At 55.9% G+C, this 12974-nt stretch overlaps 1 protein-coding gene across 3 annotated transcripts in view; it reads left to right on the top strand.

Moving 5' to 3' along the window:
- DENND1A (DENN domain containing 1A) overlaps positions 1–11043 on the top strand; it is a 540190-nt gene extending 529147 nt beyond the window's left edge. For 2 of the 3 annotated variants that reach the window (XM_052647633.1, XM_052647632.1), the window contains 3 exons: positions 3598–3726; positions 6485–6740; positions 7999–11043. In XM_052647633.1, coding sequence (XP_052503593.1) covers positions 3598–3726; positions 6485–6740; positions 7999–9183 — 1570 coding nt within the window. In that variant the 3' untranslated portion in view covers positions 9184–11043. Of the gene's footprint in view, positions 1–3597; positions 3727–4004; positions 4159–6484; positions 6741–7998 lie in introns of all 3 variants that reach the window. The other variant, XM_052647635.1, reaches the window with a different exon arrangement.
- The last annotated feature ends 1931 nt before the right edge of the window (positions 11044–12974 follow it).

Raw genomic sequence — 12974 nt, 5'->3', positions numbered from 1 at the left:
TTGTGTGGCCTGATCACACCTTTCTTCTTCACCGTGACCCCCAGTGCTCGTCTAGCCCTGGGTCTGCTCAGTCGGCACTCGGGATGTGCTTTTCGGTTGGGTGCGTGGGTGACTGGGCAGACAGGTGGATGAATGGACTTATGACAGTCTTGTCCTCTATGAAATCTGTGCAGTGACACCTTCCTGCTTGGGGGGTGGGGGGCAGGGTGGTAGAAATAACCTATGTAAAGAAACTGGCACAGTTCCTCCTTGTGGATGCTATTTTAAGCATTTTTCTGAGATTCCCACCTGCCCCAGTATATATAACACCTTCATCCACAAACGTGGTCCTATTCATTCTTAAATTAATATTTTTCATATTTCCTATTATGGTTTATTGTAAGGTATTAAATATAGTTTCCTGTGCTGTACAGTAGGACCTTGATATTTATATATTTTATATATAGTAGTTTGTATCTGCTATTTCCAAACTCCTAATTTATCACCCACCTTCCCCTTTGGTAACCGTAAGTTTTGTCTATGAGTCTGTTTCTGTTTTGTAAATAAGTTCATTTAAGTCATATTTTAGCTTCCACATAAAAATGATATCCTATGATATTCGTCTTTTTCTGTCTTATTTCCCTTAGTACAGTAATCTGTAGGTCCAATCCATGTTGTGCAAACGGCATTATTTCATCCCTTCTTATGGCTGAGTAATATTCCATTGTGTATCCATATCCCCCATCTTCTTTATCCATTCATTTATCGATGGGCATTTAGGTTGCTTCCATGTCTTGGCTATTGTGAATAGTGCTGCTATGAATATTGGGTGGGTGTATCCCTTCAAATTAGAGTTTTCTCTGGATACATGCCCAGGAGTGGGATTGTAGGGTCACATAGCAACTCTATTTTCAGTTTTTTAAGGCACCTCCATACGATTCTCCATAGTGGCTACACCAATTTACATTCCCACTAACAGTGTAGGAGGGTTCCCTTTTCTCCACATCAGAGAGGGGACCTTCCTACACTGCATCCTCAAGCTGAGGAAAGGGTCGTGTGCCTGGTGGGGGTCCGGAAAGAGGGGTAAAATGGGCGTGTGCAAGGCCTTGTCTCCCCAGCATACTGGCTTCTGCTCATTCCCTCAACAGACTTCCTCTGCACTAACACTGTGCTAGGGGTGTGGGGATAGAGAGAATGCACGAGGCCACTGCCCTTGAGGACCTCGTCGCAAACAGAATTGCAAGAGGTTCAGCTCTACTGATGATCCTGGAGGAGGGCATGGCAACCCACTCCAATATTCCTGCCTGGAGACTCCCCATGGACAGAGGAGCCCGGCAGGCTACAGTCCGTGGGGTCACAGAGAGTCAGACACGACTGAGAAACTAAGCACAGCTGCACTGATGAAGCGCTAAACCACTCGGCCCGAGGAGAAGCCCAGCCCATGCAGGGAGAGAGATCCACTGGGAGCTCCAGAAGGCATCTAGGAGAGCAGGCCAGGGCAGCAGTGCAGCAGGCAAAGGCAAAGGCAGGTGGCGGGGGCAGCAGGAAGGCAGCACAGAGATGGGCGGGCTAGGCACAGAGCAGCGTCCGCCCTGCTCAGAGCTCGGGCTTGGTGGCAGCCCAGCACCTGCCCAGCACCTTCCACGAGCTCTCTGAGTGCAGCCTAAGGCAGAGTGCCTGCCCCCCTGCCCCCCCCCCCAACTCGGGACAACAGTCCAGTGCTGGCGAGTAAGAAGGGGTCCTCCTAACCTTTAGACAGTAAGTCATTCCAGACACATCTGAACATCAGTACTGCTGATGCTTTAGACACTGCATGACCAGCTGAGGTGAAATCACCGTAAAGAGAGTTGGCAAGGTCGGGACTGTGATTCAGAGCAAGATTCCAGGGGCCATGTGGAAAGTGGCCCTTCTGCTGAGCCCTGTTTTATGTCCCAGTCTGGCCCCTGTGCTGGCCAGGGCACATTCCTGCCAGTCAGATCTTCCTGCCCTCTCCCCTGAGCAGAGACAAGTGCATGTTCTAGGCCATGCTGCTGCCAGTCCTGGCGGGCTGATGTGCATCTTGTCCCTGACACCTGGGAAGGTGGCCTGGGAGAGGAGAGGAGAGTGGTGACCTCCCTGTACAGCCCTGGGCAAGTGAATTCCCCTCTCTGAGCCTCAACCTCCCCTTCAGTACAAGGACGAAACTCTCTGCCTGGCTAACTTCCAGGGACAGTGCAAGGCAATGAAGGGTCAAGTGTGATCGTGCTGGGCCCTCAGCCCTGGGCGCCAGCTTTGATTCCATATTTGAAAGAACAAGATATCCTTGGGTAACAACTGTCTTGGCACCGGGGATGGTGGGTCGTAGCAGCAGCCGGTCACAGTCCACTCGCCCAGTCCCCCCAGGGGCAGCTGCTGTCTCTCACTTAACCCTCCAGCCCTGGCGCCCATGCACTTTTTTGGACACGTTTCCTCTTCCTGAAATGAAGTCAGAAGGGAATTGCATCATATAAGGCAAAGAAAGGAGACTGCTCTGGCTGGGGTTTGGGGAGAGAGGAGATAGGCCCGATCAGGCACCCCTGTGTCTCCTGTGTTTACTCCCCAAACTTCACCAGCACCCAGGAGACTCTCGGTGTCCAGCCCTCTGCACCTGGCAGAGGCGTGGGCTGCCGGCTCCCCAGTGGTATGTTGGGGCAGCAGCCGTGGGGCCGGGATTTGAACCGAGAGCTGTGGGGTCCAGCCTCTCTCTCCTGAGCACACGCCTCTCACGCACTCTGGTCAGTGTATAATTCATAGGAGCCGGCGTGGAGCTTCTCTGGGCTGTGTATGTGTTTGTGTTTATAGAGGTAGAGCTCACAGGTGGCTGACAAGGGAGATGTATTTTTTATAACAATGAATATTTAATTTCCACATAACAGATGAAAAAGACTCTCTGAAGAGGCATCTGAGGGAGACTCCAGAGAGCGGCCGCTAATCAGAAAAGGGCCTTCTCGCGAGTGCTCTTCCACGTGGCTCACTTTCTTCTTTAACTTTTTCATTTTTTATTTTTTTCCTGATAATTGAAATAGATATGCACATTGGAGAAAATGTAGAAGACACGAAAATAAAAAATGGGAGAAGGGAAAAAAAAATCACCCATAATCCACTAGCTTTTGTTGACATTTAGACACCTGCTTTTCCAGTCTTTTTTCTATGCATTTTTCCATAAGCAAATGAGGCAGAAGGTTTTTATAAACCTAGTTTAATGAGAGGATAATATTCAGCCAACTGTACCATAATTCACTTCACCAGATTCCTACTGCAGAAATTTAGATTGTTTCGTATTTTATAAACATAGCGGTGATGGACATCTTTGTGCATAATCTGTTGCTACAATTTGGGGTATCTAAATGAAAGCGAAATCATGAGGTCATAGATGCATTTAAGGCTCTTGACTCAGGTGGCAAACCCACAGTTTCTTTTCTGTTAGGGACCAGCTTCCTCACCGTGGGGGCCCGTCGGGCCTCCCCTGGACAGCTTCCTCCCTGGCCGGCAGAGGGAGGCCAGGGTCAGGCACCGGGCTGCAGGCCTCCTTCCCTCCCCACCACGCCGAGTCCTGAGGTGCCTCCTAACGGTCTTCTCTCTTGTCTCCCTCTGCCCCAGCCTCGTAAGGCCCTTGCGACACTATGCTGTCTTCCTCTCCGAAGACTCCTCTGACGATGAGTGCCAGCGGGAAGAGGGCCCGAGCTCTGGCTTCACCGAAAGCTTTTTCTTCTCCACTCCCTTTGAATGGTCTCTCCTTCCTTCTTCCGTTTTCCTGAGCTCGGCTTGGTGACTCTCCGGGATCACTTGGAGGGGCGGGGGTGGCCAGCTTGTGCTTGTGTGTGGGGAGGGTGCCTGGGGCTGCTGCCTTCTGGTGCCCGCTTACAGGGCGGCGCCCCCCCACCATGTGCCTCCTCCCAGGGCGTTCATTCTGCCAGCCCCACAGGGCCTGTGGCGATGGGATGAGGTGACAAGGGTGACTGGGCTGTAAAGGTGTGAGACGGGAACATCGGTCTCCTTCCTCACAGGGAAAACACGCTGGACTGTTACTGGGGTTGCCAACTGCAGCGTCAGCTACGGTTAGGCTGGTTGTTGCTGCCCAGTCTTCCTTTATCTCAGCACACCTTGGAAAGCCATGGAGATGGAGCGTCAGATTTTAAGTTTAAAAAAAAAAAGTTACTGGTATGGAATATATATATTAATGATGGCATGGCCAAAGATCTTACCGATTTGTCTGACTTTAAGATAACTTTTCTCATTATTATTTATAACCTAAGCCTCCTTCTAATTACAAATTGCAACAAACAAAGAGAAAAAGAAGGTTCACCACAACCCAGCCACCCCAGGAACTGGGCTTTGGTGGCTGCCCATTTTTTTCCGCCACTTCTTGCCTCTCCACCCACAGGCTTTTCCCACCTGGGACTGAGCAGAGGGCCAGCTCTGGTCTGTGTTTATCTGTTTGCATGGGGTTTCTAATGGGAGCCTTCCGGGGAAGGGAACTGCCCTTTGCTGAACACCCACAGCAGACCTAGGGGAGTGAGCCATGCCGGCCCGATTACATAAGAGGGACTCTCCCCTGTCGGCCCCCTTCACCATCTCCCTGCACCCACTCTCTCCTCCAAGGCTGGGCCTGTGGGTTCCTTGGGGCACCCGACAAGCCCAACAGCTCTCTTCCTGCCACTGCCCCCACAGGCAAGGAGGGTTCTGGCCCTTTCTGCCACCAGCTCACCTGTGACCGCAGGCAAGTCAGTCCCCTCCTGAGGTCCTCATTTAGAGAGCAGTGCCCTAAGCCAGTGTCGCCCAAGTTTTGCATGCTGCCTGGTCTGTACGGTGAATCTCCTGCATTAAAACTAGGAGAAAAGCCTTGTCCTGCGCAACAGTATCTATAATATCATAGACTTAATGTATCAGTTCTTATTTCTATCATTAATTAAAATAAAGATTGCATCATTGGAATAAGAAATGTCCAGCCATGTATCAACTTACAATTGCCTTGCTGGTAAAGAGATCCCACACAGATAACAGCCAAGGACCCCCACCATGGGGTCTGGCTGGCCACGTTCTTTTTAAATTAATTGATGCCTTAATTATTTAAAATAATGCTCACTCCCTGAACCATGATCTGTGAAAAGCATAGGCTTTTGTGTGTGTTTAAAGGGAAACAGCCATCTTAAAATGAATTCCTTTTAAAGAAACTCTGTTTCCTTAACTACAAAGCATACTGACTTTTCTTTGTCTCCTTCACTGTGTTCAAACTTGGTTAAAGGAGCTTGGTCAGATGGCTTAGTTAGAACAAGAGAGGGACTTTAGAAGTTTCTCATGCTTGGCTTCCATTTCTGCCTCTTGCCAGGTGCTGTGTGACACAGGTTCCATTGCTTGGCCTCTCTGAGCTTCAGTTTCCTCATCTGTAAAGTGGAGGGTGTGAGTCCTACTTCACGGGCTGCTTGTATGGCTTCAGGGAGATAGTACAGTCTGATGTAGTCCTTGCCCAGAGTCAAGACAGTTGAGCCCCTTTTCCTCTACTGACTGTCCCCCTGCCCAGGTTCATGCAAGTGGGCCTTCAGACCACCAGGTGGCGACCTTCCCCACTTTACCAGAGCCATGGGCAGTTTCAGCCTGACCCAGGGGGCAGAGCCTTGCAATTGGAGGTAGGATGCCTACTCTGGCCCAGTTTCACAAGAGGTCTGGGCAGCATTCTCCACATACCCTGGGGCTCAGGCTTGTGAGAGAGGATAGCAAGAGGCACCCAGCGTCCCCAGCACCTGGGTTGGCTATAAGATTTTGGTGCGTGAGTGGACAGGCTGCTGTTAACAGCTCAGCATGCCTGCTGTACAGCTGGCATGTTTGCTCGTGTCATCTCCACCACCAGTTGCAAGGACGTGCACTCTGGAACGGGGGAGCAGCTGAGGCTCAGAGAGGTTAAGTGACTTGCCCAAGGTCCCCAGCAGGAGATGGCACCAGGGCTGGAACCGAGATCAGCACAGGCTGAGGCCCAGGTAGTTCGCTGCTGAGGATCCTGGGGTATGCTGTGCAGCCCCCTGGGGGAGAGTTCCCCCAGCTCAGTTCCGCACAGGCTGGGCCCAGGACCCAACTGCCGCAGGGGTGAGGGTACGGACAATGGGCTCAGGAGTGAGTCCTCCTGCCGGTTCCCTCTCCAGCCGTGCCCCATTCCTCATGTCTCGTGTGAATGGTGTGGGAGCCCGCTGGCCAGTTCTATGGTAGGTCTTGTGGTCTGGAGGAAACTAAGTGGGCTCCCCGGTGCAAGCTAGAGCCAAAGCAGCTTGCCCAAGGCCCCTCAGTGAGTGGAACCCGAGATCAGCCCAGGTCTGTCTGTCTGTCTGAGGGGCACCGTTCAGACGCCTGCACTCATGGGGACCCAGGACACTCTCCTCTCCCAAGGCTCCCAGCTGTGCTCCTTGAGGCCTGGAAGCTCTCCGGGGTGGGGGCTGCTTGCTCCTCCCGGGACGGCTCTGGGTGGGAGAATCCAGCCTGCTCTGCCTCCCCCCAGGCCACAGCCATATCGGACACTCAAGGAGTCAGACAGTGCAGGGGACGAGGCCGAAAGCCCGGAGCAGCGAGCGCGGGAGCCCGTGGGCCCCACCCCAGCTCCACACGACCGGGCCGCCAGCATCGACCTCCTGGAGGACGTCTTCAGCAATCTCGATATGGAAGTCCCGCTGCAGCCACTGGGCCAGGCCAAAAGCTTGGAAGACCTTCGGACCCCCAAAGACCTGAGGGAGCAGCCGGGGACCTTTGACTATCAGGTATGGTGGGGGTGGGGTGGGTGCGGGCTGGGGGCACTTTCTGCACATGAGGCAGGTTTTCCCACATGACAGTGAGACACCAAGGGAAAAAGAGCCACTTTTCCAAGGCCCTCAGCCAGTGCTCAGAGTCACTCTGACTACAACTCTGCCAGGCGGGCCAGTGGCCAGAGCCCCGCACACGGTGATCGCTGGAGAACAGCTACAGCCTGATGAAAATCTGCTCCCCGCTTCTGTGTATGCAGCAGAGGTGGGCAGCGCCATGGCCCCTGATGGAACTGGGATTATCCCCACCCCACCAAGGCTCCTTGAAGAGCCTGTGGATCAGAGCTCTGGGGCTCTGGATATTCACTGGTGACCCCTGATCTTCCTTGAGACTTTCATTCTGTCACCACCTGTGCCTGTCTCCTCACTTGTGCCAGGGGGCTGCTAACTCTGCAGTCCCTGGGTCACAGTGTGGAATCCACAAAGCTCCCCCATATGCAGGTGGCGCTAGTGGTAAAGGACATACCTGCCAGCGCAGGAGATGTTAAGAGACGGGGGTTCGATCCCTGGGTCAGGAAGATCCTCTGGAGGAGGGCATGGCAACCCACTCCAGTATTCTTACCTGGAGAATCCCCATGGACAGAGGAGCCTGGGGGCTACAGTCCATGGGGTTTCAAAGAGTTGGACATGACTGAAGCAACTTAGCACGCATATCCAGTGATTCACACAAGCCCATCTGTAAGGAATTGCTATTTCCAGGCTGCAAATGAGGGAGCTCAGGCCAAGAGAAGGGACATGACACCCAAGTCGTGGCCCAGTAGGTGGCAGAGCTGGACAGAGCCCCGTCCTATTTCATTCCCAGCCAGTGTGCCTTCACCCAGCCCCTGTGCCTCACTTGCCCTCTTGGTCTCAGGGGTGGCTGAAAGTGCCCGCATGCTTTGAAAAGTAAAATGGTTCAGGCCAGTGGAGGATCAGTGGATGGAGTCCTTTTCCTAAAACTAATTAGCAGCACTGGCTTGAAAAGTCAGGGTTTTCTCTGGAGACCCTTTGTGCCACTCTAGTGAGAGAAGCCGGGCCTGGAGGTCCAGACAGACCTGGGCTTGCTTTCTAATGCCGACCTGGGCCGAGCCCCCAACTTCCCTGAGCCCCAGAGGCCTAGCTGGCCACACTCCCAGGACCACAGCCCCAGTGTCCCTCTGGCGCACAGGAGGGGGTGGGGAGAGCCAGTTTGTCCCCGGTCAGCTACAATCATTGCCTCCCTCATTCCCTCTGGCAGAGGTTGGACCTGGGCAGAAGTGACAGGAGCCACGGGACACCAGGGGCCTTGAAGCTCGCCCACCCGCACAGCAGGCTCTGGAGCCTAGGCCAGGATGACATGGCCATCCCCAGCAAGCTTCCCACCGCCTGCCCCGAGAAGCCTTTAGCCCTGCTTGGGAACTCCCTGGCCTCACCCTGCAGGCCCCAGGACCGGAACGGCCTCCTGAACCCCAGCGACAAGGAGGAGGTGCCCACACCCACCCTGGGCAGCATCACTATCCCCCGGCCCCAAGGCAGGAAGACCCCGGAGCTGGGCATCGTGCCCCCACCTCCCACTGCCCGCCCAGCCAAGCTCCAGGCCCCCAGCATCGCCCTTGGCAACTTCTCGGAGCAGCTGCCGGCTGAGCGGGAAAGGCGGGCTGCCCTCAGCTCAACCCCATTCCCTGGGCTCCTCTCCAGTACTGCACCCCAAGACCCCACCGAACTGCTCCAGCCACTGAGCCTGGCCCCAGGGGCCTCTGGCAGCAGCAGTGATGCCCTGCTGGCCCTGCTGGACCCACTTAACACAACCTGGTCGGGCAGTTCCCTTCCACCAGGCCCTACAGCCCCAAATGTAGCCACCCCATTTACCCCCCAATTTAGCTTTCCCCCCATGGGGACCCCCACCCCATTTCCACAGCCGTCACTCAACCCCTTTGTCCCACCTGTGCCTGCGACACTGCCCACCATGCCCCTGGTCTCTGCACCAGCTGGGCCTTTTGGGGCCCCTCCTTCCCTGGGGCCAGCCTTTGCCCCCAGCCTCCTGTTGTCCAATTCTGGCTTCTGTGCCCCCCATCGATCTCAGCCCAACCTGTCTGCCCTCTCCATGCCCAACCTCTTTGGCCAAGTACCCATGGGTACCCACTCCCTGCAGCCTTTGGGTCCCCCAGCGGTCGCCCCCTCGAGGATCCGAACATTGCCCCTGGCCCGCTCAAGTGCCAGGGCCGCCGAGGCCAAGCAAGGGCTGGCCCTGAGGCCTGGAGACCCCCCACTCCTCCCCACCAGGCCCCCCCAGGGCCTGGAGCCAGCACTGCAGCCCTCTGCTCCACGAGAGGCCAGAGACCCCTTTGAGGATTTGTTACGGAAAACCAAGCAAGACGTGAGCTCGGCCCCGGCTCCCGGCTCCGTGGAGCAGCTCAGGAAGCAATGGGAGACCTTCGAGTGAGCAGCGCTGAGGGTGGGGCGCGCCGAGGCTGGCTGGCCCTGCTTCCCCTGCTGCTGTTTCTGCCCAGGTTCTACTGGTGGGAAGGGATGGGAACCCTCTCTGCCGCCCCTCCTCCTCTCCACACTGCCCATCTCTGGAGAATGGCGCCAGTTCCAGCCTGAGAATCGACCCAGCTCCTGGGTGCCTGCCCCGCCACCACCCTTCCCCTGCGCCCCCCAGTTGGGTTTTGCACTAAAGAGGTCAGCTGGGCCAGCGATTGCCCCAGGCCACATCCTACCCACCTTCCCTCTGGAAACTGCCCACCAGAAGCCCCGTGCATCCTCAAGATGTCTCCTCCTGAGCCCCGTTCTCTTGCCCCAGCTGCAGCCCAGCCCTGCACACCCCACCTCGATGGGCACGAGCGTTGGCAGTACACCAGCTCGTCTGCACGAGAGGCACATGGTTTGGAGTTTGAAGTAAGGAACCCCCACACCCACCCCTCCCCAGCTGGAGGATCTACCTGGCGGGGCATTTCCAAACCCTTTAGCAATATGCACACTCTTTCTTTACTGAGTCTTCACCCCAACCCCTACACCTCCGTTTTTCTGACTTGGTTGGGATCTGGGGGCTGAGGGATCCACGAGATCCCTCGTGGTAACCAAACCAAGCCCCAGCCAGCCCTGCGTGAGGGCTGGGAGCACCAGCAACTTTGATTATAGAAGACAAGACGGCAACAGGTAAACCTGAGAGCATCAGGACGGGCCCGGCCGCCGTCCACACTCTCCCTCAGGTCCCCAGAGGTTCTCCTGGTCTCCAGTTACGATCACATGAGGCTCAGGCTCTGGTCGAGTGGGTCTCAGGGGGCAGAGCTGAAAAGCAGGTACCCAGACCCCCACTGGAAGGCCAGGCTTAACACCACAGAGATGCAAGGGTCCCAGTGCCTGTGTCCTTGGGGCAGGAGGGGGCAGGGCACTAAGCCCCTCTCCAGGCCCCTGGTGAGTGGGCAGGCTTGGCTTCTTGCAGCCTGGAGGCAGGAGGGCTTGGAGTCACCCCCTCCCTGCCCACCTTGTGATTCCTGCCAGCATAGAAATTCCTGAGGCCAACATCACCAAAGCTAAATTGAAATGTTTTGTTGTTATTTCTTTTATCTTTCTTTTCCTTTTTACTTTTATTGATTTGATGGAATCTTGAAATTGACTAGTTTCAATAAACCAAGTTAAAATATGGCCCAACCATTTAAGAAAACAACCATCTGAGACATCCAGGAAATTGTGAACATTTTGACCTGATTTCTCATTTCCTATTTGTGAATGGTCAGACATACAGTCTCAGGGCTGTCTGTGGGGGCAAGGGGGTTTCTAGAGGCCCCAAAAACCCCAGGGAGCCTTGTCATCATCTGAGGGACTGGGAGACCACCCCCACCTGTGAGTGAGCGAGGCCCAGCCCTGAGGTTTGCTCCGACAGCGTGGGGTGTGAAGGGCTGCTGGCCCCGCACGAGCGCCTTCAGCAGTCCCAGCCCCTGGGGCAAGTCCTCTCTTTCAGTCTCGGCAATGTCCTCTGGCCGCCGGAAGCAGGGTGCTGTGTCACACCTGGGCCACGCGGGTGCCTCTAGGACACTCAGATGTTTCAGCAGAGATTGCAGATCCATCCTGGGCAGACCCCCGAGCCCCATCAGGACAGGGTAGCACACTCGGCGGGCAGAGTCTTAAGGCAAGAAGTGCTCGGTGGCCTCAGGGAAGCCGAGCCCACCCCATGGTCTCCCTGGCTGGGGCCGGTGGCAAGAGCACCATGTTCACAAGAGCACTGCTGTCTCTTCCCTTGCTGGATTGAATCTGCAAATCCAAGGATGAATTTTGTGTGTGCGTTCAATAAAATCTTCTTGGAGAGAAGCTGGTATCCCTGTGTCCTGAGGAAGCTCTGCAGGGAGGGGACTCCACCTCGGGGAACCTTCGGTATCTGCGTTTGTAGAGGTAGAGGCGGGGTCCATGGAGCAGTCAGGAAGGCTTTGACCCTGGCCCACCCCCAGGTCAAAGCCTTTTCCCATTCAGGCCTCTGAAGGGTAGGTTGGTCATGGTTGGGCACAGGGCTGCCGGGCCCCACACAGCAGGGCTCCAGGTCACCAGTGATGTCAAAGGCACCTTGGCTCCAGGAAAAGTCAAGCTCAAGGGGATACCTGGAACCACCTCTTAATAGCAAGGGCAGAGCCTGGGAAACTGCACCTCTCTTGGCTGGGTTGGAGAGGATACTGGACCAAGCACCCAGAGTGGATGTTAAGGGTGTCCCCACCCTTAACTGTCCCCACCCCCCACCCCCACCTGCCCATCATTCTGTCTGTGTCTCCCTCCCTGGTCTGTGCTTGAAAATTACAAATTCTCACAACTCTCAGGAACAAGAGGAGGACAAAAAAGAACCACCCAGCTTTTATACACTGGGGTTCCACCCAGAATGTCTTGTCTTAGGAATCTGCAAAAACACAGGTTTGCCAAATCTCTGACTTGATGAACTAATCAAGGCAGCAGCTTGGCTAAGGTCATGGTAACAGATGTTTTCTCCCTGCCTTTCCCAGGAGCCACAAGGAAAGCTGGTCCCACCTCCTCCAGGCTAAGGACCAAGCAAGCCCCTGGAGCCTAGTGCCCAGCCTCAGCCCTCCCACCCCATCCCGTGGCCCCATCACCGCATGGCTCCACCTCCCACTGATTCCTGTGCCTCTGGAAGTTGGATGAGACCCCTGGGGGGGCTGGGTAAGGTCGACCTCCAATCGAGAAGTGGAAAGGGGTCTCCTGGTCTTGGCACAGGGGGCGCTGGCCTGGGAAACAGGAAGGACCAAAGGGAACATCTCCAGGTCAGGGACAAAGGGACTCTGAAGCTCAGAGGCCAGGCCCTCAGACAGGTGCCTGTCAGAGATCCCACTGTGGTGGCATCACCAGGGAAGGGGCGGAAGCAAAGTAGCCAGCTCTTCCTCCATCTGTGTCTGTCCACAGGACCAGCCCCAACACAGGCGGTGCCAATGTTTGCTGAGCACCTGCCTCAGGGAACAACCCTGAGGGCTTCCTGCGCATCCTCTCCTCAAATCCTCCCAGCGACCGTTAGGGAGGCGACTGGTCTGCAGGTGAAAGAGCAACCTCGCTGGTACGGGAGAAGCTGGAGAAGCACAAGGTGGGCAGGGAGGATGGCTCCTCCATCCTCATCGCCCCCTGGCTGCCCCTCAGGAAGGCCCCTTCGCCCGCGCTCTCCCTCTCCCTTCCCGACACCTAAAAGGACAACCCAGGTAGCCCCACAGCAGAGTAGACGGTAACGAATCCCAGAGCCCCATCCTTCCCCGTAGTCACCCACCATCTTCACAACAGCCCTGTGAGGCAGGCCAGGGCTGCTCTCCGAGAGACAGGCCCGCAGGAGGCAGACTGCGTGGGCCCAGACACTACCCCCCAACCCCCCCAGCTCCTGCAGGTCTGCCCCGTAGTCCACATCCCAGACAGCGCCTGGCTCCAGTGCAGGGCAGAGTCGAATCTCCCTCCAGGAGCATCTGTTTGGGGGAACCGGGAGCTCATACATTAACCTCTGGCTCCTGCCCCCCATCCTGCTGATTTCCAGCTGCCTCCAGGCTTCCGGAGGTGGGAGGTGGGAGAAGCTGCCAGAGGTGGGGCTCTGGTCATTGGGCCAGCCCTGGCCTGGCCTCCAGGAGCACTCGTGGCCCTGGGCCGCCCCGTCCCAGGACTGAGAAGGTGGTCTCCGCCCAGCTGCTTCTCCGTGGGGCCAGCTGCACCCACTGCACGATTACATGCACAAACAAGGAGGTCACGTGCACAAACAAG

The sequence above is a fragment of the Budorcas taxicolor genome, chromosome 11 (genome assembly GCF_023091745.1).
Source record: "Budorcas taxicolor isolate Tak-1 chromosome 11, Takin1.1, whole genome shotgun sequence".
NCBI lineage: Eukaryota > Metazoa > Chordata > Mammalia > Artiodactyla > Bovidae > Budorcas > Budorcas taxicolor.
This window is presented reverse-complemented; position numbering and strand designations above follow the sequence as displayed.